Source organism: Ailuropoda melanoleuca, chromosome 1 (genome assembly GCF_002007445.2).
Source record: "Ailuropoda melanoleuca isolate Jingjing chromosome 1, ASM200744v2, whole genome shotgun sequence".
In the NCBI taxonomy this organism is placed as follows: Eukaryota; Metazoa; Chordata; class Mammalia; order Carnivora; family Ursidae; genus Ailuropoda; species Ailuropoda melanoleuca.
The window spans coordinates 123052335-123077489 of NC_048218.1; the positions used below are offsets into that span (position 1 = coordinate 123052335).

A 25155-nucleotide genomic window follows, 5' to 3' on the forward strand; every position below is an offset into this window, starting at 1 on the left:
GATTAAATGAAATAATACACAGGAAAGCACCTAGCAACCTTGCACATAATAAATGCTCAGAGAGTCCGCTTTTGATGATTTTACTTGATCGGGAAATAAGAACAATTATACATCTTTCCACAATGTTCTACTCAGTAGTCAAAGTCCTTCTCACTTCAATCTTGCTCTACTGAAAGTATAACCCGTAGACAATGAGTTACAGGGGACAAAATGCGGTTCATTTGATGGACCCGGATCACAGCTCAACCAGAAATAGTAATTTGGCTACTGAGGTTATAGTATGGTCTTGAGTTTTTAGATTTGAATTTTATATACCACCATAAGGTGAAATTTGGTAAATAAAGATTGGGTGAGGCTAATATGTACAAACATTCTTCCATTCTACACAAGGAATGGCTTTCTTACCACTGGTAAATGCGGCTCAGCAAACACTATTGCGGTCCTAGTGTGTGCCAGGCCTGGAAGGGATGCAGGACACACTACTGTCCCAAGGAGGAGCCCTACAGAAGAGAGAATATACTTTTCCCAACCACTCTGGGTCACTCGTGATTCAGGCATGGTGACCCAAAGGAGCCCCATTGGTGTAGACGCTGGTCATATTTAGACAGTGTGGGCAGACAGCAGGATGTGCCCTGGGCCGCTGTGATGCAGTAACTCACTAGACTCAGAAGTTAAATCCTGGCATTAACATCAAGACCAAGGCCACAAAGGGCCCCTCAGAAGGAACCAGTTTGTACTTTCCCTGTGGTTTGCAAGAACTTTTTAAGCAGTGGGGAACAAGCGCATAACAAGATGTGTGAAGAACTTTCTATATACAAGTCTGAATTTCTGAAGTAAGCCTTTGTGTTCTTGGAGTGTTAAAAAAACCCCACAGACCAATAAGGGCAACATTGACCTTATGGCCCCAAGTCACTAAACCAAGACTTAATACCTAACCCAAGTGCAGTTTCAATCCCCCAAAAGAGTAACCTTTAACCAGTCAACATGGAGATATCCTGGTCAGCCCCCAAGGTTTCCTGATTGACCCCTTTTTTCCCCTTGGGAGGGTGACCTAGCTTAAAACAATGGATTCTTTGCTAATTATTTCCTTTTTTTTCACTCCCTATTGTTAAAACCTTTTCCTTTCATGAAGTCCTTTGGAGCTCCCCTCTATTTGATAATGGGATGTGGTGTGATTCATAAATTGATCAATTAATAGAGCTATTAGATCTTTAACATTTACTTTGTTGAATTTCTGTTCTTTAACAGATTTGGTGGCAGCAATGGAATCCGAAGCAGACTCCAGGGGGCATTCAGAGACAAAGCAAAACACAGACGTGGTAACTGTGAGCCCTTCGAGTTCAGGATCTTTCTCTCCTGTTCCAAGGGCTGTGGGTGAGTGCTTGGTTCTAAGCTCCATTCTCTTTGTGCTCGAATCCTAATCTAATTGGCTTTGCTTTACAGGGCAGGTCAGCTTCGGCTGGCAGAGTGTTATGTCAGTGTTAAGCTGAGCTAGAAGCTTTGGAGCCCCGTCGATCTGGCATATTTACACAGAGACAACTGAAGGGGCAGAAGCCAAAAGCCTACCCAGAGCCAAGCCCCTAACCTTTTAGATCAAAGTCCCAGGTAGAAATTTCAGCAAGTTGCTAGAATTGTTGGTGGTGCACGCAATCTTCTTGCAGCCAGAACACAGTAACATCTCTTACTGTCCATACACTAATGTGCACATAATTGTTTGTCTTTATTCATGTATATGAAGCTACTGCTAACAGAGGAAGGTGGAAAAAGCCACAAAAATTGGTGGGCACAAGTCAAGCATTTAGAGGCTGTAAGATCATTTGCTATTTCAAGAACACTCCCGATAGTACGAGTTGGTCAGGAAATGCGTTGGATCAGCACTAGGTCATGTATCAACCTTAAGAAAACTTCTGTGCAAGGAGCCACACTAAAACACACACAGTCCCCAATTCCATGACACATCCCTTTTAGGGGTTAGTTTGGCTCTGAGAAGCCCATGTCTTAGCTAATGGGATCCTTACATTCTATAGGGTCAAGCACAAAACTGTCTGGTAAACGTGTTTATTTTTCATCAAAGAACTATATTCCCAGATGACATATACCTAGCAAAATTGCAAAATCAAGTTTGCTAAATGTCCTTGGGAACTGGCTTGGTAACCATTGGGTTGAAGAACCCAAAATAATGCTGGAGAGAAATATGGGGTACAACTCACTTGCGGCCAGATATGGTGGGACTGGGGTGTGGGTTAACTCTATTTGAGGCGAGTGTCCAAGCAAACTGTTGCCAGACCTCAGGGCAATGACAACCTAGATATAATGGCCACAACAGGGAACTTCCCAATTAGACAAGATCGTTAAGAAGTGCACTTAAAAGCAAGGGTTCTCCAATTAAACAGAAGTCTCCAAAAGGTTAAATATTCCAAGGTTGTTTCATGGAAAGACTTATTGCAAAAGGCTAATGAAAAATTAACCGTGGAAGAGGAATCTAAAACAAAAGACTCTAAGACTGATGGAACTCCCCTGCTCCCCTCTTTGCTCCTTGGAGCTCTCGTTCTAGTCTGAAGTGGAAACAGAAGTCTTCCAAGGTCATGGCCTTACAGACACCCTCATATCTACTTCCATAGTACGGCCCCCAAATGAGCCCCTCCCAGAGTTGATGAAACTGTGTGGTTTCTGGCAAACCAGCACATTGTTCTCTTAAACAGCCAAGTGGAAATTCTGGTAAATTCCAGGGCCTGCAGAAGGGGTCCTGAAAAAACTGACAGAAGCCAGGGATGGGTGGAAACCCTCAGAGGAATCAGCTCCTTCTGAATCTCTGTCCGCAGTGCCTGGTCCAGAGAGGAGAATAAAATTTCACCTTGTCCCATCCTTTCCAAATCCAGATCCATTGCTACTGATCATTTCTCTGGCAGAGATGGCTATTGTCTTCCTGCTGGTGGCATCCCGCATGACTGCTCTTAGCGTTCTGTCTGCCGAGGACGTGCGGCTTGTTGGTTCTTCCTTTGGCTCTCACTGCGAGTGACTCTGGATCTCGGGAGGGTGATATCCTTTGCACCTTCTTTGGGAATCCTGGGAACATGGATATTATTCCATCTGCCAGAAATCCTTGAAGTTAAAACTATGCACCCAGAGGGAAGGACGCACATTGAGGCTCGTGAGCTTGGGTAGGTTGGATCAACGTATGTTGTCATTTCATGTAAATCCAAGGCTTTGAGTAACTGAGAGCAACCGTATGAAATATCTTAATAGAACGAGAAACGCAGGTCTTTTGTGTGTGTGTGTGGTTTTTTTTTTTAAATAATTTTTATTTTGTTAGAGAAACGCAGGTCTTGAGGCAATTCAAAGTTCCCCTATTCCTTTACCCTTCCCCAAACTTCTCCTATTTATGGAAAGGGGCTTATAAATGATGACCTTTAGGAAAGAAAAGTCCTTCTTGGAGGAACTTTCTTTCTTTCTCTGTCCTTAAAGGTTATACACCTTATCATGTCTTTGAGATATAAACACAGCCCACAAATGCCTGAGACTGAGGGAAACCAGGGAAAGAGGCCTTTTAAAATACAAACTGCTTAAAGGGCTCTTGTGCCTAACCCCTAGCACAGTCTCCTTAATAATTCCAGAGACAAATGCAAATCTTTTTTTTTTTTTAAAGATTTTATTTATTTATTTGACAGAGATAGAGACAGCCAGCGAGAGAGGGAACACAAGCAGGGGGAGTGGGAGAGGAAGAAGCAGGCTTCCAGCAGAGGAGCCTGATGTGGGGCTCGATCCCATAACGCCGGGATCACGCCCTGAGCCGAAGGCAGATGCTTAACCGCTGTGCCACCCAGGCGCCCCAACAAATGCAAATCTTAACATTTTCTCCATAAATATTAGTGGCTCTAGAGTCTTTGCACCAGTCTGTGTGTCCATAAGTATACATTGCCAATGTGTGATATTTTTCTCTCTAGATGGTTTTGCCGAAATTAATTTGTAAAGAGTTCTATTTCCTTGGTCTGAACATAAACACTTATATGGACTGGGCATTCTAAAACTCTCGGAAAATTTGAAACTGACCCACATGTGTTTCATCCTCACATGATCTGATCAAATATTGGTTGTGGGTTTAGTAAAATGGGCATATATTTATTGCTTTGTCAGCACTAAAATTAGTAATTTCAGGTGTCTGGGTTTACTAAAAGTCAAGTAAATAGATGTGATCTCTGTTACAAAATGTTACAGGAGATAGCTTGGGAGAAAGATGGACTTTGATGCTTCATAAGGTTTTTAAAATTTTTTTATTTTAATTCCAGTTAATTAACACACTGTATTACATTAATTTCATGTGCACAGTATATTGATTCAACACTTCCATACATCACTTGTACGCAGCAGGACAAGAACCCTCCTTTTTTTTTTATAATAATTTTTTATTATGCTATGTTAGTCACCATACAGGACATCCTTAGTTTTTGATGCAACGGTCCATGATTCAGTATTTGCGTATAACACCCAGTGCTCCATGCAATACGTGCCCTCCTTACTACCCATCACCAGCCTATCTCAGGCCCCCACTTCTTCTCCACTCTGAAGCCCTCAGTCTCAGTTTGAGCCATGAGAAACTATGGACTCTAGGACAAGAGCCCTCCTTAATTCCCATCACCCATTTCACTCATCCCTCCCCATGTCTCATTAAGTTTTTATCAGTAATCTCAGCTAAACTGTTAAGAACAAGTACACCGAAGAGATGTAAAAAAATACATCTCTTATAACAAATCATCTCTTATAACAATACATCTGTTAATAACAAAATTTTAGCTAACGTTTTAAATTGTCTCCCAAATGTTTCGGGGAGCTTTAAACCTTAAGGCTTTGCTGAGATAGGTCAACTGCTAAATTAAATTATATTCATTAAACATCTAGATCATTTCCAAGCAAGATAAAATACTCAAGTGTTAGTGAATAAACGTAGGTTTATCTACTTTTGGGTTCCTTATTGCAGAGAAACTGAGGATAAATGTGGACCTGGTCATAAATGTATTTTGTGCTTTACTGAAAGATTGTTTTAGGAAGAAGCACACATTTCTAGAAATTATGAAATGTGTTCATAAGTTTGCCAATCTAAAGAATGCTGGTTAAAGACAGTTCACAACTGCTTGCTTACTAGATTTCTTCAAAAGTGAAGGTTTCTAGGGGTTAAGAATTCTAGTATATTAAATGTAGTAATAATATGGGAAATGGGCCGGTGATGGGTATTAAGGAGGGCACATATTGCATGGCGCACTGGGTGTTATATGCAAATAATGAATCATGGAACATTGCATCAAAAACTGGGGATGTACTGTATGGTGACTAATATAACAAAATAAAAATTATTCAAAAAATATGGGAAATGCAGAAATAATATGGAAAACAACCCAGAATATAAGGAAAGTAAGATGTGTGTTTTTAGTAAGAAAAACTGTGAGGAATGGAAATATATTTTTTGACGGGAAAAAAGGGTTTTCCCTAAAGGGCGGCTGGTCATCCAAAGAGCGTAAACTTGGGTGACTGATAAATGTCTGCCTTTGGCTCAGGTCATGATCTCAGGGTCCTGGGATCAAGTCTCACATCAGGCTCCCTGCTCAGCAGGGAGTTTGCTTCTCCCTCTCTCCCTGCCCCCACTCTTGTGCCCTCTCTCTCTCTCTCTCAAATAAATAAAACCTTTATTTAAAAAAAAACAAAGAGGGCAAACTCAGGACAACAATCTGAGTGTAAAAGAGAAAATTGAAGAGGTTTATACAGAGGGGATCTTAGGACAGGGACTAAGATTAGAATAAAGAATTTTCATATGAAAAGTAAGCTGGTACAGATTTAGAATCTGGTTTTCTCTCTGCCAAAAGACAAATGGTTTTGATAGGGTTTTGTTTGTTTGTTTGTTTTCTTTAGCATTTTGGTCTGTTTAAGTCTCTTTGACCTGGAACATTCCAAAGGATTTATTAAACTAGTTTGCTTATTTTGTATGTTAAATTACATGGGAAGCATTGTCAAAGAAAACTTCATGCTAAGTTTTCTTTATGTTGTATTTGTAAGACTGTAGCACATGTAGATAAAGTTATTCTGGTTCTAGAAAAAAATGGACCTTATTGCCAGACTTTGGCTATCCTGATGTCCTTGTAACACAGCACCGGTCTGCTTCTGAATCAGAGAAATTAAAGAGGGTATATATGGTAGTGTAGTAAAGAAAAACTCAGGGCTAAGGGAAAACCAGGACAGCCGCTTTGTTCTTCCAAGCTCCCTGACAAACCCTATTTCTCTTGGTTTTTGGTTTTTTCATTTCTCTACCCACCATAGGGCATTTAAAATGATTCAAATTATAAATTGACGTCAGTGGGGAGACCTTTATAATAGTACAAAATGGATATCCATCAATGTCCCTAATCCTGGAAAAATTGTTCTTTCTTCAGAGGCTTCTTGCCTCCTCCTCTGGACCTGTTGAACACCTGCGCAGACTGCATTCCACTGTAGCTTAGTATGGGAGGTCAATATGCCCTTGTCATTGTTTGTATATTTTCTGGATGGTTTACAGCCTTTCCCTGCCAAGAAACTGATGTTCTCACTGTGCGAAAACACTGTTAAAAACAGGTTTCCCCCTTGGGCCACACCTTCTGTGATATGCAGTGACCAAGGCTCCTACGTTACTGGGCAAATCACAGGAGCCTTTAAGAAAACCTCTCAAACTTCCTGGAATGTCTCAGTGTTTTGTATTGCCTGCTAGTCTGACCAGCTAGAGTAAGTCTCCAATGTCTGATGCTCAAGCCTGTCATCACCAGGTTAGGGAAACCTTCCCTAGATCACAATTAAAAAGATCCTGTTGGGGGGGGAGCTCCTGGGTGGCTCAGTCGTTAAGCATCTGCCCTCGGCTCAGGGCGTGATCCGGGCGTTATGGGATCGAGCCCCACATCAGGGTCTTCCACTGGGAGCCTGCTTCTTCCTCTCCCACTCCCCCTGCTTGTGTTCCCTCTCTCACTGGCTGTCTCTATCTCTGTCAAATAAATAAATAAAATCTTAAAAAAAAAAAAAAAGGTCCTGTCGGTCACAGGTTACAGCCTGGTGACAAGGTATTTTAGACACACCATCAGAGGAAGACAGCCCTCAAATCCCAGTAGAAGAGGGACCTTACCTCGTGCTCGTGCTCCTGCTGTAAAACCAGAAAGTATTGAGCCTAGGGTGCACATCCCACAGCTAGAGAAGTCTCCACCTGACACCTGGGTCTGCCCAGACACCAGAGTTTCTGAACCAAATGGAGAGACAGAGAAGTAGCTGACATCCAAACAGACTGCCTTCACCTAACAGGGGTTCAAGACGTCATACTTGAACTAAATATGAAATCCTTTCTCCCTCTTTTCATTTCCTTTACTCTGGCAATGGTCTGTATCTCCCAGGTCTTTGCCAAGGGGGTTACCTTCTGGAATTCAGAGCAACATTTTATTTCAGGCTAGAAGAAAAATCTAACCCTGGCCCTAAATTTTCTCAAGGTAAATAAGACGCCTCATTGGATGACTCCCCTCAATTTACATCCAGAGTTAATAGGGACTACCAAGAAGCCGCCAGGATTCACTAATTTGCCTTGTCCTACCTCCCTGGTTAGGGATAAATGTAAATGGGGTATGATGAAGACTTTCTCCTCCATTCTTGAAATCGTTGCAGAATCACTCCTGAAGCAATGGCTGCCCAACAAAAATCCTTAGACTCTGGCCAAAGCAGTTCTTGAAAGTCAGATAGCCCTTGATTATGATTCAGCTGAGCAAGGCTGGATCTGTGCTGTCGGCAACACCACGTGCTATACCCAGATGAACACTATCGGGGAAGTTAAAACCCAGTAACATCAGATCACGGTGCCAAGCCACTTGGCTTAAAAGAGTGACTCCTTCAGCAGGGTCTTTCTTGCTTATGTGATTTTAATCGCTTTGAGTCTTGGGGACCATGGCATCAAATAGCACTGCAAACACGGGGAATTACCTTGTTTATAGGCATCATCACAACCTGCTTGGTGTGTTACGTTCTCTCAGAAGCTTTGACATGCAAATTCAAAGCCAGTAACTCTCAAGCAAATGATCTTTCTAAGTCTAGAACATCACAAAAGAATGAAGGGAATGACCAACTCAAAAACTGGAAAGCTGAAGTGGTAATCTGTGAATGTCACAAGGGTTAAGTAAAAAGGCCAAGAGCTGTGAATATCACCCAGAGGAACAACAAATACTGTGAAAACTTCAGAGCAGTTGCTGAGAGTGGTGGTAATGCCTCAATTTTGATCCCATCGCTCAGTTAAGCTGAGAATCTGATCAAAAGGCAGGGTTGTTAAAAAGGAAAACCACAGGGGCGCCTGGGTGGCTCAGTCGTTAAGCGTCTGTCTTCCGCTCAGGGCATGATCCCAGGGTCCTGGGATCAGGCCCTGCACTGGGCTCCCTGCCCCACTGGGAGCCTGCTTCTTCCTCTCCCACTCCCCCTGCTTGTGTTCCCTCCCTCACTGGATTTCTCTCTGTCAAATAAATAAATAAAATCTTAAAAAAAAAAAAAAAAAAAAGGAAAACCACAGGCTCAAAATGTACTCACTTATCTTAAGACCACAAGTCAGTAACCAAGTCTTCACAGCTCCCCAGCTGCAGTTTGAACACCCAGAACTGTAACCTGTAACCAGTCCAGGTGGGAATTTCCTGGTCAGCACTAGGAAGTCTATTCACTGACCCATTCTGTTCCCCTTAGGAGGGTGACCTTGCCTAAAACAATGGATTCTTTGTTAATAATTTGTTTTTCACACCCTCTCTATCTTGAAAAATCTCTTGTAACCCTTTGGAGTTCCCCTCTACTTGCTAGATAGGGTGATGCCCGACTCATGAACAGGTTGATAAATACAGCCAATTAGATCTTTAAAATTTACTCAATTGAATTTTTGTTTTTTCACAGTCCTAGTTTGTCCCATGATCACAATTGAGTTAAACATTTACCTTTGCTTTCACCTGACCTGTGATGAAGAGCAAATGATATTTTGTCAGTGAAAATGCTCTCTGTTGAAAACCTAGCATGGATGAATTTATTTCTATATGTATTGTATTTATTTAATCCTTTCCTAAAACTAACTAAAGTAATATTACACATACGGCCCTAATTTTTTATTTCCATAGCTAACAGAGAGGAAAAGCAAATGAGCAAGGCATAAATTTCATGTAATCCCTGGGCTGAAGTATCCTGTTAGGTTCTGATTTTTCTAGTGTGCAGAGAAAAGTGAAAAGTGTAGTAAGTTCCATGGTGATGATTATGGCAGGAGGGACGTTCTTGCTTATGATAGGTTTTACGTGGCACTTATTTCTGAAACAAATTTCTCCCAAGGTCTTCTCATAGCAACAAAGCTAATGAGGGCACTTCTGTTAATGCAATTCTACAGCAGATTTCTAGTCCTGGTCATGGAAGTTTTTGGTTGTTTTTGTTTTTTGATGAAAGCTTGTATATATGTGTGTATATACAGGAAAGGACAGAACAATGAAGTGATTCCGAAGAGAGACAAAATTTATCTTGTCCACGTTTTTGACCGACCTTGACTGAGAAAGGGCACCTAGGACACGCATTCTACTTTTATTCTGAAAATTGTTGCCTCACTGGCTTTAAGTGAATCGATACATGATGATAAGATATTTTTTATTTATCTTTTTTGAAGTTTTTATTTAAATTCCAGTTAGTAAAATACAGTGTTATGTTAGTTTCAGGTGTACAATATGATGAATGAAGTCACTGTGTGAAAAAGAAAGTGACATTTAATGCACTGTGAAGTCGGCTATTTGGGATAGTTTAACATTTAACATGATGGTACTAATATTTTTCTTCTTGGGATTTACCCCAAGGCCTATATCTCAAATCCATTTCTTCAAGAGCACAACAAAAATAAGATTGTGTGGAGTGCATAAAATTGCATACCAGAACCATGTCTGTGTGGACAAGGACACACGGAGCAGAAAAAGGACAAACCGAAACAACCTGGCAACTCTCTCTTCCCGCATCCAGTGGTCAATGATCATTTTAAGGATTTTTGTCTTTGTATGTATGTTGGGTGATTTGTTTTGTTCTGTTTGTTTTGTCTTTCTACACGGTAGGTAAGTACAGCTCTCACCCCAGGTTTTATGTATTTAGACGGCTATCAGTGTGCCTTGGCCTGTCATTCTATCCCTGCTCAAATGCTGAGCTTCTGTAATAAAAAGGTCATTTGCTAAGACTAATGAAGATATCTGGAAGAGATGATGTCTGAGAGGCCACAATGGTGGAGTTATGTTTGATTTCTATGGGTTGTTTTACAAGGTGCTTTCCACCTGCTCCAATTCATTTAAACGCCCACAACCATGCTCTGAGTGCAGGCTCTGACAATCACTGGTACGATTCTTGGCAAGGTACTTGGAATCGTAAATCTTACTTCATTCCGTGTATATGGAGTCCTCCAAATACAGCCTGTATCAGTGTAACAGAGAGATCAGATGAGACAATGCCTGTGAACTTTCACATAGTGCCTGGCACAGTAATAACCACTCAATAGATTTTGGCCTTCATTAGTATTATTGTCATGACTTCAAACACCACCCACCACTCCAGAGAAACATGTGCAGGAGTTGAGGATACTGGGGCATGCGTGATTTGAAACAAAGGACTGCTTTCTTTTGCTTAGAGGGGAAATTTACCTAAACCAAACTCCTTCGAACATGTACGATTCTGCTGTGGATTCTAGGGATGGACAAATTTATTTTGGTAGCAACCCTTCATGTCAGCAGTGGGTGCTGAGGACTGTCGATCAGCCAATGTTTCTGGTTATTTTTCCTTTCAACAAGTATTTATAGATCACCTATTTTGCAGGAGGCTCTGTGCTAGGAGCTATGATCACAGAAGCAAAACAAGATGGTGTTCAGCACTTACCCTCCAGTTGTGACAAAAAAGAAAAAAAGTACATCTTTCATGAACTTCAGCAACTTCCTGTACAGAAATGTATTATATGAATTGATCTGCTGAATTTCACAGACTCAGAACAATCGTTTCTGGAATCGTGGGGCATTTTAGTAACGGCTCTCTCCTCTTTGTTTACAAATTCTATCATCTATCATCTATCTATCATCTATCTATCCATCCATCCATCTATCCACAACACAGACACATGTAAAAGTATGGTTATGAACAATTGAATAATACTTGCTCTCATTTCTTTTAGAGCTCACTGCTATTAACTCCACAGATGCTTCTCTGAATGATGAAAATGGTAAGTCTTTGCTATGTTTACCTTTATGTTATGCTATAGCATTTTTTCCATCTGGTCAACTTAACCTTTGAGCTTTTGTAGCCACAAGGGAAAGCTCAGAATGGCTGGATCTTGCAAAACAGACTGAGTGATATTTGGGGTCAATCCATCATTTCTCAGGAGTCATCTTCACACAGTGAGTGCTGGTTTGGGTGGGAGAGGACTATAAATTCGGGCTGCAGTGATGTGCTCTGAATTCTTCCAACAATGAACTTCATTCATTTCTGTGACCTTTGTTTCCACTGACTGAGGAAACATGATATCAAGTTCCTTGTAAATTTTTTTAAGTCTCTGTTTTTGCTCATATTTGATAACATGAACTGACACCGAGAGCTCCTTGTACAGAAGGCGTTGTGCTGCACTGCGAGTGCATTTTGTTTAAGTCTCTTAATACTCACTGTGAAGGATTTTATTCCCGTTTTACACATGAAGGCAATGAGCTCAAATTATTTAAGTCTCCACCACACAGTGAGGTCTACACCTTCAACCCAGACCATCTGAATCGAGAGTTCACACACTTACTCAGTTTTTATTCTTCCTCTAACTCCCAAAGCCAAGACCCTGAGACAGGTGCACACGTGGGGAGGGGGTGTGAGTGCAAGGCTTCTGTTGCTTCGGACTGGACTTAAACTCTACTCTTTTAATTATCAGTTGCATGGATATGGGTAAAGTATTTACATTTTCTGAACCCACCAAAAATGACACAAATAACACCTAACAATAACATCTAACATATAACGTGACATATGTGGTATCTCACTTAGGGGCTGGATGATAAGTACTAGCTCCTGGCTCTTCTTCCCGCATATGTAGAAAGGAAATGACAAGGATCATAGGTTCTAGCCCTGCTGATCCACGCTCCATGTTCAATATCAAAGGACGTATGGACTCCAATCACCATCATCACCATCATCTCATCTTCAAGATCATCATCACCCAACTTTATATTGTTATTTAATCATTTTGATGTCTTGGGTATTTTTTGTACATGGAGATGCAGAATTACATCTCAGAGCAGCTGAGAAAGTGTCCTTAAATGCCGTGTTGCTGGGATTGAAATCTGGATTCTAGTACTTCTAGTTGCGTGAAATCAGGCAAATGGCTTCTCTCTCTGTCCTCAGTTTATTTGTAAAATGGGAATGAAAATAATAATTTCATAGGTTATTGAAAATTAAATAAGATTTAAGCTTTGCACACAAAGATCTCAAAATAAATGACATTTATTTTGTACTTAATGGATATTGCCCCTTATTCTTACTTAGAGGCATAGTGGGGATGAAGAAATGCTAAAGGCTATTTATCACCAATGCTTTTTTCCCATTGGATTCACTCATTATAAACACAACATTACTTTTAATACTTCGGAAAATTCTAGGTGAATTTCACAGGTGTTTGACTGACTTACCTGCAAACTGGGTTCTGAGTTGTCTCGGTGGTGGTGGTGGTGGTGTTGGTGTTTACTATCCGGTTTTGCTGGTGTGAGAGTGTCACTTCAACCTTAGTCATCAGAAATGTATACTATCACCTCTCTCCCATTAAGAAGTCTTAGCCTTTCAAAACAACATGTGAAATTAATAAAATGCTTCTTTCAGACACCCTGCAGCTACAGCTCACGAACACGTCTGCCTACTACACTTACCTCCTTCTCCTTGTGAAGACCCTGGTCTACTCCGCCATCATTGCCATCTGTCTGCTCGGGAGACCAGCGCTCTGTGGCAACGGGAAGAGTTCCTAACACATGGTGGCACAAAGGGTCCACTTTTTTCCATGGCTATTGTCGCTAAAATTTTCTGTTGAGGATCTAGAGGGACTTCTTTCTGAGATTGGGTTATTGCAGTTCACATGTGTCTTCTCTATTGTGTCATTACTGAAGAATGAGTTTACACACCACTGGGCAAACAGAAATTTTCACTCTGCAGCAAGAACAAATGACTCGGGGGTGGGACCAGGGGACCCATCCACAGGGGCTTCAGCACTGCTCTCTCTTTAATGTCCACCAGCTCCTCAGCCAACTGGTGCCCATGCCTCTGTGCACAGCCAGCATGCAGCTTCTAGTCGTGTCCCCTGGGGCTCTTTCACCAGATGACTGCCTGGAAGCCTTTTATTTTCCATGCCTGAAATCTGCCATCCTTGCTACCTGCAGTTTGTAGTGTTTTTCAAAATAGGCACAATAAAAGGAATGAAAATTCTACTTTGGTCTCTGTGTTCTTTCATTTGGTGCAATCTAACTGAGAGTCCAAGGTAAGGGACAGCATGACACCTAAGCCTTCCAATTCAGCAGTGATTGTAATAATGGTCAATTCCGCATTTCTACCTCTTTTCCTGAGATCGGCCTTATGATGCCTTCTTTGGGGCACCAGCCCCAGGGGAGCCACAGCCAGTGAAGATGCCCAGGTTATTTCTCCTTCAAAGATCAGCAGATTCAGGCTCATTTGGTTTAAGACACTCTGGTGGCGACAGTGTAACAAGTCGCATGACTGTTGGGTGTGCTCAGACCTATTCCAGTGTGTCATGTGTGTCATAGGTGCCGTGTTTCCTGATTTCACAAGAACCACAGGAGAGCTAACTAACACTGGGAAGTTAGGGTTGTGGAGGGGTTAAGTTCTTGGACTCTGAATCCCAAGTGTCTGGGTTTAAATCTTGAACTCTCTGTGCCTTAATTTTCTCACTTGTCAGATGGAGTTACAGTGTGCCCCATGTCCTGGAGTTGCATGGATGGGATAATTTTGCTGGTACCTACAAATCCTCAACAGCATTAGCACCTACTGTTGGCAGCTCTAAGTTAGAAATAATAGAAACACACATGTCCAAGCATACACACTAACATATAGGACACTCATTTACATTTGTTTGTATATTTCTACAAACATGGCTGTAAAACAAAATGTTCAGTATGTGATAAGTTGGTGAAAAAATTAGTGATTGTATGTTTTCCTATTTTCACTATGAATGCATTTAGAGTAATGACTTTTATATATTAGAATTCAAACAATGTCTCATTTCAAATTGGAAAGGATTTTTGTTTATTTACAATCAGCTTCAGTTTCTGTGAAACAGGTGCTTTTGGAAACCAAGTAGAGTTTCCCATGTGGAAACAACCTAAGACCCAGCAGATAAAGGAAGAGGAAATTTAATTTCAATCTACGCCTTGAGTCTCAGGAATATATCGGACCTGTTTAGGACAAATGCCTAGGCCTCTACTTAATGTGGAAATGCTTCTGCATGTGGAAAGCACGGAGGCACAGAGGGGAAACTACCAATGTCCGACAGCTGTGTGGGCTGATGTCACTTCCGGGGCTCCTGGGCAGTGTCTCCTGTGGCTTCCAACTCTTTAGCAACCCAACCTGGGCTGTCCTGGACAGGGAGGTGCAGAGAGGGGGAGGGTGGTGGAGCAGGAGACGGTGTGGGGGGCAGGAGGGCGCTGGTGTGGTGATCGTGTACTACTTTCCCAGGCTTTTTTTGAGCATCTGCTCTGTCAAATGTTTCGATTTGTGGAAAATGCTTGGAGTCAAACCGGCCCCTTCTGGTTGGGGTTGTTCAAGCTGTAGCTTGGGTGTTGTATATTGAAATAAGGACACTAAATCCACAGCCAACTAGCTCACTTCCAAAAGGCCAGAGCTAATGGAAGAACATATCCATCTGCACACGCACGCTCCTGCTGTCAAGCATACTCTCAGGCTGTGGGTGGGGGTCCCCCTATTTTATACCAAATTCATTCCAGGAGCTGCTATGTGAGTTGGGGTCGTATGACCAGGACTGTGGAGACGCTGCACCCTCAGGCCACTCTGATGACACTGTTCTGAAGGAAACAGCACGCAGACCTGTAGCACTAGGTGATCCACCTGGATCTGCACTTTTCCACGGCAGGTGATTTACTGAGGCTCGGACTTTCGGTCTCATTGTGTCAGTGTAGGCAGGTGACATGAGATCCGTGCCCATGAAGCTACTAGCACAGGTAGACGGTAGACGGCACAATAGCAGGTGCTTCTTTCCACAAAGAACACAGACATATGGAGGCCCTGAGTGCAACTGGGTAGTTGAATGTCATAGAGTGAGTCATTTCAGTGCCTCTACAGGGACAAGTGACTATAGAGTCAGGGACACAACAGGGATGCCCACCCTCACCACTGTTGTTCAACATAGCACTAGAAGTCCTAGCCTCAGCAATCAGACAATAAAAAGAAATAAAAGGCATTCAAATTGGCAAAGAAGAAGTCAAATTCTCTCTCTTCACAGATGATATGATACTTTATGTGGAAAACCAGAAAGACTCCACCCCCAAGTTACTAGAACTCATACAGCAATTAAGCACCATGGAAGGATACAAAATCAATGCACAGAAATCAGTTGCATCTCTATACACTAACAATGTAACTGAAGAAAGAGAAATTAAGGAATCTATTCCATTTACAATAGCACCAAAAACCATAAGATACCTATGAATAAAGCTAATCAAAGACGTAAGGGATCTATACTCTAGAAACAACAGAACACTTATGAAAGAAATGGAGGAAGACACAAAGAAATGGAAAAAGTATTGCATGTTCATGGATTAGAAGAATAAACATTGTGAAAATGTCTATGCTGCCAGAGCAATCTACCCATTCAATGCAATCCCTGTCAAAATACCATTGACATTTTTCACAGAGCTGGAATAAACAATCCCAAAATTTGTATGGAACCAGAAAAGACCCCGAATCGCCAGGGGAATGTTGAAAAAGAAAACCAAAGTTGGAGCATCACAATGCCTGACTTCAAGATATATTACAAACTCTGGTCATCAAGACAGCATGGTATTGGCACAAAAACGGACACAGAGGTCAATGCAACAGAGTAGAGACCCCAGAAATGGACCCTCAACTCTATGGTCAACTAATCTTTGACAAATCAGGAAAAATATCCAATGGAAAAAAGGCAGTCTCTTCAATAAATGTTGCTGGGAAAACTGGACAATCACATGCAGAAGAATGAAACTGGACCATTCTCTTACACCATACACAAAGATCAACTCAAAATGGATGAAAGACCTCAATGTGAGACAGGAATCCATCCAAATCCTAGAGGAGAACATAGACAGCAACCTCTTTGACATTAAATTCTTTCAAGACATGTCTCTAAAGGCAAGGGAAACAAAAGCAAAAATGAACTTTTGAGACTTCATCAAGATAAAAAGCTTTTGCACAGCAAAGGAAACAGTCGACAAAACTAAGAGGCAACCCACGGAATTGGAGAAGATATTTGCAAATGACATTTTTTCAGATGAAGGGCTGGTATCCAAGATCTATAAATAACTTATCAAACTCAGCACTCGAAAAACAAATAATCCAGTCAAGAAATGGGCAGAAGACATGAACAGACACTTCTCCACAGAAGACATACAAATGGCTAACAGACACATGAAAAAATGCTCAACATCATTAGCCATCAGGGAAATTCAAATGAAAACCACAATGAGATACCACCTTACATCAGTTAGAATGGCAAAAATTAACAAGTCAGGGAAGGAGAGATGTTGGTGAGGCTGCAGAGAAAGGGGAGCCCTCTTACACGGTTGTTGGGAATGCAAACTAGTGTAGCCACTCTGGAAAACAGTATGGAGGTTCCTCAAGACATGAAAAATAGAGCTACCCCACAACCCAGGAATTGCACTACTAGGTATCTATCCCAAAGATACAGATGTAGTTAAAAGAAGGGGCACATGAACCCAATGTTCATAGAGGCAATATCCACAATAGCCAAACTGTGGAAGGAGCTGATATGTCCTTCAACAGACGAATGGATTAAGAAGATGTGGTTCATATATACAATGGGATATTACTCAGCCATCAGAAAGGAGGAATACCTACCATTTGTATCAACATGGATGGACCTGAAGGGGATTATGCTAACTGAAATAAGTCAAGCAGAGAAAGACAATTATCATATGGTTTCATTCATGTGTGGAACATAAGGAATAGTGTGGAGGACCATAGGGGAAGGGAACAAAAACTGAATAGGAAGAAATCAGAGAGGGAGACAAACCATGAGAGACTCTGGACTCTGGGAAACAAACTGAGGGTTGCAGAAAGAAGGGGGGTGGGGGATTGGGTAACTGGGTAATGGGTATTAAGGAGGGCACATATTGCATGGTGCACTGGGTGTTATATGCAAATAATGAATCATGGAACATTGCATCAAAAACTGGGATGTACTGTATGGTGACCAATATAACAAAATAAAAATTATTAAAAAAACACAAAGCAATTCAAAAACCCTAATCAGATCAGACCAATGGCCTATAGGATGCATTTTATTACAGAAATGTCAACTGTAAAGCATAATAAATGCATAGCCTTTTATAAATCTATAAAGTGTCATTAAGATGGTGAATAAATATTTACTCGATAAAACTGTCCCCAACTAAAAGAAGGGAATTACAAGAGGAAGGGGGAGGAAGGCCGGTGTGGGAGCTCAGCACACTCCCACGTGATGAGGGACCATCACAGTGAGGGTCAGGACCCCAGAGGAGGTAACCCTGGGAGAAGCTGGAGGAAGCAGCGGTCTCATCCTACCTGCTACCGAGTCTGCGAACACGGGTGCTCTCAGTGTCGCATTCATCCTGCGTTCTGCTCTATTAGTGCCTTTGAATTTGGTGGAATCACGAAAGCATTCAAGCCTCACTCACATCAGTAGGTGATATGCTTTCAACCAAGCTCAATTTGATGTTCACACACAATCACAGAAGCAACTTCCGTTAGCTCTCTCTGCCGCTGCTCCAGGATCGGGGTCCATAGAAGAACAGAGGGCAGAGGATAGAAGACGTATCTTGATCTGATTCGGGTGATTTAAAATTACACCTGAACAATAATTCTGTCCTATAGATTTCTGCTCTATAAATACAATTACCCAAAATAAAAACATTTACAAGGTTATTTTTCCTCCACTATTCCTTAAGGTTATAATCAGGCGTAACTTCCTCTAAAACATAAGACCTTTTTTCCTATTAAGCAGGGCCAATGGAGCCAGATTCCTGACTGAGCATAAACAGAGCATGGGCGGAAACGGCCTTGGTCTCTGCATTGGGTCTGATCATGTCACCAGCAAGAGGGCAGGGGTGGCCCCTGGGCTTCCACTCAGGCCGTCGTGCAGAGAAGAATTCCAGCCCAATAACGCACCGTGCGGCTCAGTCCGTCACGAGGCTTCCTACTCAACGTCCGGGGTCTCAAAGCCCACAGGGGACGGTAACCCCCTGGCAGGGCTCAGGATCCCACAGCGCGGGGAATCCCTCCGCTCCCCACGGGAGGATGGGGGAAGCCTGGATGACTGAGCAGGTGTCTGGCCAGCTTCTCCCTCCTCCCGCCCTCCGTGTTCCTCCCTCACCCACCACTCGTCCCCTCCAGGCACCACCTGTGCTGACGGTGGCCCCTCAAAGCCGCCCCCTGCTCCGTGGCAGCCACGGGAGACGCTGGAGGGTCGCTGACTCTCAGAGCTGCCGTCTTAGCTCAGCCCGACTGGTTTCCATCTCTCTGTCCCTGAGGAACAGGGCTGTTCAGACGCACACAGTGCTGAGTGTCCTAGGACTGCCATCCCAGGGATACAGAGGGGCTGGTGTTTCTGCGGTTGGAATGTCCTTTCCCCCCGGGGCCTCACACTGTCTTCTAGGGAAGCCTGGCCTGACCGCTCGAGAGAGGAGCCACGTTCTCTCCCCATCCCGTCCTCCACCTGCTCTGGATGTCTGCTGGGCCCACTGAGACCCACCTTACCTCTCCTGAGTGCGGCTCCTTTCCAATCAGGACTTCCAGGGTCTTCCTTCAGCTCAGTCCCTAGCTGGTCTCAGGAGACTAGCGTCAGGAGACACTTACTGGTTCCTACTCTGGGTCTTGAGGTGACACTTTGGTGTCCAGGAACCAAGTCTCCATGCAGGCAAGGAGGAATGAGATAATGGGCAGCACGTAGCTGAAAGCCCCTTGGGAGAAAAGCAAGAAGGACAGACGTGACCAGGAGAGGGAAATGCAGTTTCCAGGCGCTCACACTGGAAAACAAGGCTTCCCCATTATAGACGGTGATGGTACAGAACACGGGGGAGGCTGGACCTGTGACAGGATCACTTTGGGAGTAAAAGGCACTGGTCACTGCTGTCCTCAGATGACAGACACAAAATCCAGCATCATTCGAATTACATATTTTACGTTGGGAAGGCACCTGCTTCTAAAAGACACCCGTCTGAGCCAGAATCTCCTAATGCCTGGAAAGCTCTGCCAGGCCAGCTCCTGCCCACGTCCCTGTGTCTCCAGCCCCTGAACACGCACGGGGCCAGCGTGGGCTTCTCCGTGGTGCCCGATCCCTCCCTGGCTGCTGCTGCCTTCCCTCCACCCAGGGTCTAGCAGGTTAGTGTGTTGGGAAACTAAGTTTTGTCCCCACAAGGTGCAACAGGCTAAGGCACTGTCCCCACAGCAGGGACCCCTGAAATGCAGGGGGGGCTCCCACTAGTGGTTGGGGAGCCCAGAGATCATCCCACAGGACCTGGGCCTTGTCCCTCACCCCCAACTAGGATTCCCAGCAACATGACACCTGCCCAGAGTGATGCCAACAGTAGCCTGACTGACACCATGGGCGCCAGGGCACATCGGGTGTCAGGTTTTGTAAGTATTAACACAGCTGTTTAGTCAGTGTTTGTTAGCAAATCACAGCCGGTGCACGTACGCGGGTGCGGGCCCACACACACACACAAACACACACAGATACTAACACAGACACACAATTCGCAAGCAGAGCGAGCTTCGTGGAAGAGGCGGCATTTTACATTCTCATACTCAGTAAGTTTACAGAATGTAAGACCATTCTCCCTTTTGCTGATTTTTCTTTGTGCAGACGAGGAGCTGAGAAACAGCGGCGGGAGCGCTGACTCCGGGGCTCCCAGGCAGGACACGGCGCGGGGGGGAGGCCCGGCCACAGCGCAGGGGGCCTGGCTCTGCGGTGCGCTCGAGCCTCTGCGAGCTGGCCTCCCATCGTTGCACCTGCAGCCCACGGAGAAGCTCCTCTTTGAGGGAGACCCTCCATGGACACCAGGGATACAGAGACCCTCGGCTTCCTCCTCATCACCCAGGAGCCCATAACCTCCTCGAACAACGTGATCCTGCGTGGGAGCCGTCAGGCTGGTAAACACGTAGCTGTCGGAAAACACAGCACGGGCCGTGTTTATGGAGAACCTGTGTGGTGTTTCCTGGGACCCGCAACCCTGGGATGAGATTCCCGGGGATCTGCTTGCTGCCCCGTGCAGAGCCCTGAGCTGTGGGCGACAGCCTTGCTGGTGACAGCCAGTCTGGGAACCGGACGAGTGTCTGTCACTCTCAGTGGATGAATTCATGCAGTGGCTGCGGCCAGTAGCACCAGGAGCAGCACTGAGGAGCAGTGAACTGGGGGACAGACTGATGGACAGACATGGATTGACGGGAATGGTGTGCCATTTATATAAATGTAAATACGCACTATTCACAAGCAAATCTCTGCAGTTTTCACGGGTACATCGGACACCAAGCGCATCAGACAATTTGAGGCTGGGGCAATGGGGGCCTTGCAAGGAGGAGTCAGTTACTTAAAACTACCAAGCACACTGAGTACACAGTTGGAAAGACAGGTTTCCTGCCGATATTTCTGGGCTCCTCCAAAAACTAAGCTGAGACTTTGCTGTGATAGACTTCACTTACCTGGGATACAACCGATGACTGTAAGGTGTATGTCATACCTGCAATGGCCAGCAGGGGGAACGAGAAGTCAGTGTAAGGAACAAGCAAAATAGAGTTTTTAAGCAGGAAGCTCATTTTTGAAATCAACATCACAATTTGAATTCAAAGCAACAGCACAATGAGGACAAAATTAATTCCTGAGTCACAAACATCCCAGCAGGTTATGTGGGCCACAGGCTTCAAGAACCTGGCTGACTTGACGTTCTTGGTGCGGTCTTTCCTTGCAGGGCAATCTCAAGTAAGTGACTCAACCTCCCAAGGCCTCTGTGTCATCTGCAGAATGGGATGAATATCACCTTCTTCATGTTTGCAAGGAAGGAATCAGTATGTATCATGTATGACATTCAATAAAGTGTATTTGACATTATTCAATGGATCAATGTTTTCTGTTATGACCTTTAAAAATTTAGTCTCTCACAAAAGGCAAGCAACTATTAGTAATTCACCAGTGCTAGAAGCATCTCTACTACGTTCTGTGGTCCAGCACTGTTACCTGAATGACTGCTCTCCAAGAACAGCTTCTGCTCCTTGCTCCCTGGCACGTGAGAGATTCTTGAGTTCTGCGACCTCGCTGAAATTTCCCTCATGATCTCTCACACTTCAGAGCTTGAAAGAAATTTTACCCCCCAACACACACACACACGTTGAGTTCTACATGTATGGAAAGGATTACGTCACAGGTTTTGGACTTTGTTACACTTGGGTTTGAATCAAGGCTCCGTTACTTACATGACTCTGAGCAAGTGAACGGTTTAAATGTCCCAATTAGCTGATCTGTCAAATGTGGGTGTTATAATTACCTTGACATGTTATTATAAGGAACAAATGGTTGTAAGAATCACATTGGATATAAGACCGACTGATAGTATTTATTTACAAAGCAACTAGCTTGTCCCAATCCCAGGTCCATGATGCTTGGTGTCTGCAAAGCGAGCATTATTATTCCCATTTTCAGTGACTTTCCCAAGGACAGACATCCTCCAAGTGGCAGGGCTTGGACTGGAGCCATCATCCTGTCCTTGTCGAAGCAGTAAGTCCTCCCAGAGTTAGGAGGTATCATTCAGCCTCTCCGAAGTGTCCCATTTTGGAGCTCCGGACTGAGAAGGACGTCTCCCCTCAGCGCACCATTGATCAGATGACATCGTGGGCTGTGTGGAGAGCTGGGCTCCCAGGCTGGGCCCCGTGACTGGAGCGTTCCCGAGGCCAGCAGGTCTGGGAGGCTGGCAGGCACGTGCAGTGGGTCTGAACCCACCATTCCCTTCAGACCGCGAGCACCTGGCAGCCGCAGGGCCTGTGGGAAACGCAGGCAGATGGGAAGCTTTGGCTGAGTGTCCTGGGCTCCCCTGGACTCTTCTGGAAGCTGTCCTGGGCCAGGCCTGCCACAGCACCAGCAGGAGATGGGGCTGGTGTCTGGGAAGCTGCTGGGCAGCACCGAGGAGCACAGGGCCCGGGAGCAGGAACTGGGCCCTTGTTTGGATTCCTGTCTCCCCCACTGTCAACCCCTATTTCAGTCCAGTGTGTTGAGTGGTGATTTGCTTAAAGTCATGTTCTCATCCAAGTCTCAGCCCAGACTGACTGCATGAAAATACTGTTCGCTGATAGTTTCTTCTCATCTGCTGTGCAAGAAAGACACACTATGTTATTCAGTTTTATTGACATACTTATAAGACTTCTCTAAAACATACACATGGTGCAGTATCTCATATATATATTCCAGGCTGTTCTCCTAGAGCTCGCCATACAGAGGTATGTGCCTTCACACAGGTCATGTAGAATATTATTGTCCTGTCCCACTATGTTCAGAAAACGACACAGAGAGAGACCCATTTAAAGGTCATGAAATCTTATGATATTCTTATATCAGTAGATATTAGCACATCACGACCACCTGAGATAGAAATGTAAGCACTAGTGTCTATGGAATGACCGTGTCCTCAGGACAGCAATGCTGGTGACAAGTCTTCTGTCACTGCCATCGTCTTTCTGATGTCTTGCTGTGTGTCAGGTGCGATCATAGGACAAGCCAAAGGAGTAAAGAATTTGTGAACTTGGACCCATCCTGCCACCGTAATGAGCACAGACCCACAGACCTGCATCCCACAGGCTCCAGGAGACCCGACTAGAGAGAAGAAAGGGATGATGGACAGAAGAAGCTTATATGAAGAGAGCCAGAGAGCAACAGACAGTGGTCATCAGAAGACAGAGAAATGACACAGACGGAATGACACAGAATTTAAAGCAGCTACTGTGACCATGGACAGAGAGGTAGAGAGATAGAGATAGCATGTAAAATAGATGAGAGAGATGTCCATAAATGAAGGAACTAGGAAGTAGAGGTGGACAGACAGACATCAGGAGACAGAAGTCCAGACACAGATGAGAGACACAGAGAGAGAAACAGAGAGACACAGAGACAGACAGATCAGGAGGAGACAATGGAGAGATAAAGAGAAATAAAGCAGGAGAAGGAGACCCAGCTAGAAGGGGAGATGAAGAGAGAAAGACGCAGAGGGAAGGACAGCAACGGGACAGGAGAAAAAGAAAGAGTGTGGGCATAGCCATGGGGAGAGAGGGAGGTGAGGAGGGGGAGCAGTGGGGGGAGGGACAGAAGGACGACAGGAGCAGGACCGGTGCCAGTGAGGGAGCTGCGGACCCCTGGGGACAGTGTCTGATCCAGTGACTCATTAGGGGGTGCCTGGGGGTGATTTCCGAATTCTCGAATTCTGATTCCTCCTGCACTTAGCGGTGGTAATAATTCCGTAGAGAAGAGCTGTCATTCGTAAGCTCTGTGTAGCCTGAAACGGAGTCTGTATGGAAACGGGCAGATAAGTGGTTGATTCTTTTATGGTTGTGTTACTTCTGTTTTCAGTCATTTCTCAACTGAGCCCTGGTGCTTGCAGTAAGAAAAGGTATTTGTTCCTGCCATACACGTGCTAGGAGTGCTCATTTCTTCTGGATTATTCTTTCTTTCTCTTTTTCTCAGTGGATACCCAATAAAGGAATAATTTTTAGAGAAAATGGATTCAAGTTCTAGATCATTGTGTTTTAGTAAACCTCAAAGTTTGTATATTTGCCTTTTGCCTTGCCCTGGAATCTTGGGGCCGAACACCATCAACATACATTTATAAAAATACAAATATATTGAACATTAAGGTTATCACAAACAACACTAAGTCCAGAGGAAATTTAAGATTGCTTTCATTTTCTTTCTCTCTCTCTCCCCACACTGTCTCTTGGGGCCCCTGTGCTCCATGAATAACGTCTGGTGCCAACAGCGCCCCCCTTTCGGTGCTGGAGCTTTATGGTTTCTTTACCATTCCGGTGGAGGAGATTTCTCTTGTTACTTGCTCGTTTTAAGAGCTATCCTTCCACTCTAGCGTGATGACAATTTTATACTTTATTAATGTTGAAACCACGAGTCTTCTAGCCCAGCAAGGATTTCCAGGCCTGCAAGACATCGAGCTTGCCTGGGAGATTCTGCTCTCAGAGCTGCTCCTGGGGCAGCCTCCTGTCCCTGGCACATAGGGTCCCTGAGCAAAGGACGGTCACCCCGAGTCCCTGCCCTTCCTCACTGCCCAGCTTCTGTGATGATGCTTGTTATTTGTACTTTTTATTAATAGCCAATCAAACGAGTATGAGGTGATATGTCGTTGTGGAATTGATTTGCATTTCCCTAAATTTCAAATAAACAACAAATAATTTTGTAGTTTATGTCCAAATATTTCACAGAACTTTGCACTTTTTTCCCCATTAGATCTGTCAATGCTATGTGAGGCTGCCTTTTCCCTTGAGGAGAAACAAACTGTCAAACTAAGTTACTACGCTAATATAAGAACTAGTATTTCCTCTATCAAAATGATTTGCTATGGGCAGGTGCACACACACACACACAAACACACGTCCATTTACTTTTGAGGAGAGTCAAATGTAGCCAATATAACTGATGCTAATTGCTTCTGATAAAGCCCTTTCAATGATTATCAGATTGCTCAGCTATTTGAAGGAGTCCGATGTGAGGAATGTCCAAGGAGCCTGACTCTCATCATCTGTTGACAGGGCGCGGGGGGGCAGAGGGAGCTTGGCTACTCTTGCTGTCCCGCTCAAGAGTTTCCTCCTATTATTTTTTTAAACATGTGTCAATTTCAG

At 44.0% G+C, this 25155-nt stretch overlaps 1 protein-coding gene across 5 annotated transcripts in view; it reads left to right on the forward strand.

Moving 5' to 3' along the window:
• LOC100464472 (T cell receptor gamma constant 2) overlaps positions 1–13475 on the forward strand; it is a 41638-nt gene extending 28163 nt beyond the window's left edge. For 3 of the 5 annotated variants that reach the window (XM_034665897.1, XM_034665907.1, XM_034665916.1), the window contains exons 5-7: positions 1249–1374; positions 11198–11245; positions 12877–13475. In XM_034665897.1, coding sequence (XP_034521788.1) covers positions 1249–1374; positions 11198–11245; positions 12877–13019 — 317 coding nt within the window. In that variant the 3' untranslated portion in view covers positions 13020–13475. Of the gene's footprint in view, positions 1–1248; positions 1375–2879; positions 3162–9851; positions 11246–12876 lie in introns of all 5 variants that reach the window. The other 2 variants (XR_004627028.1, XR_004627029.1) reach the window with 2 other exon arrangements.
• The last annotated feature ends 11680 nt before the right edge of the window (positions 13476–25155 follow it).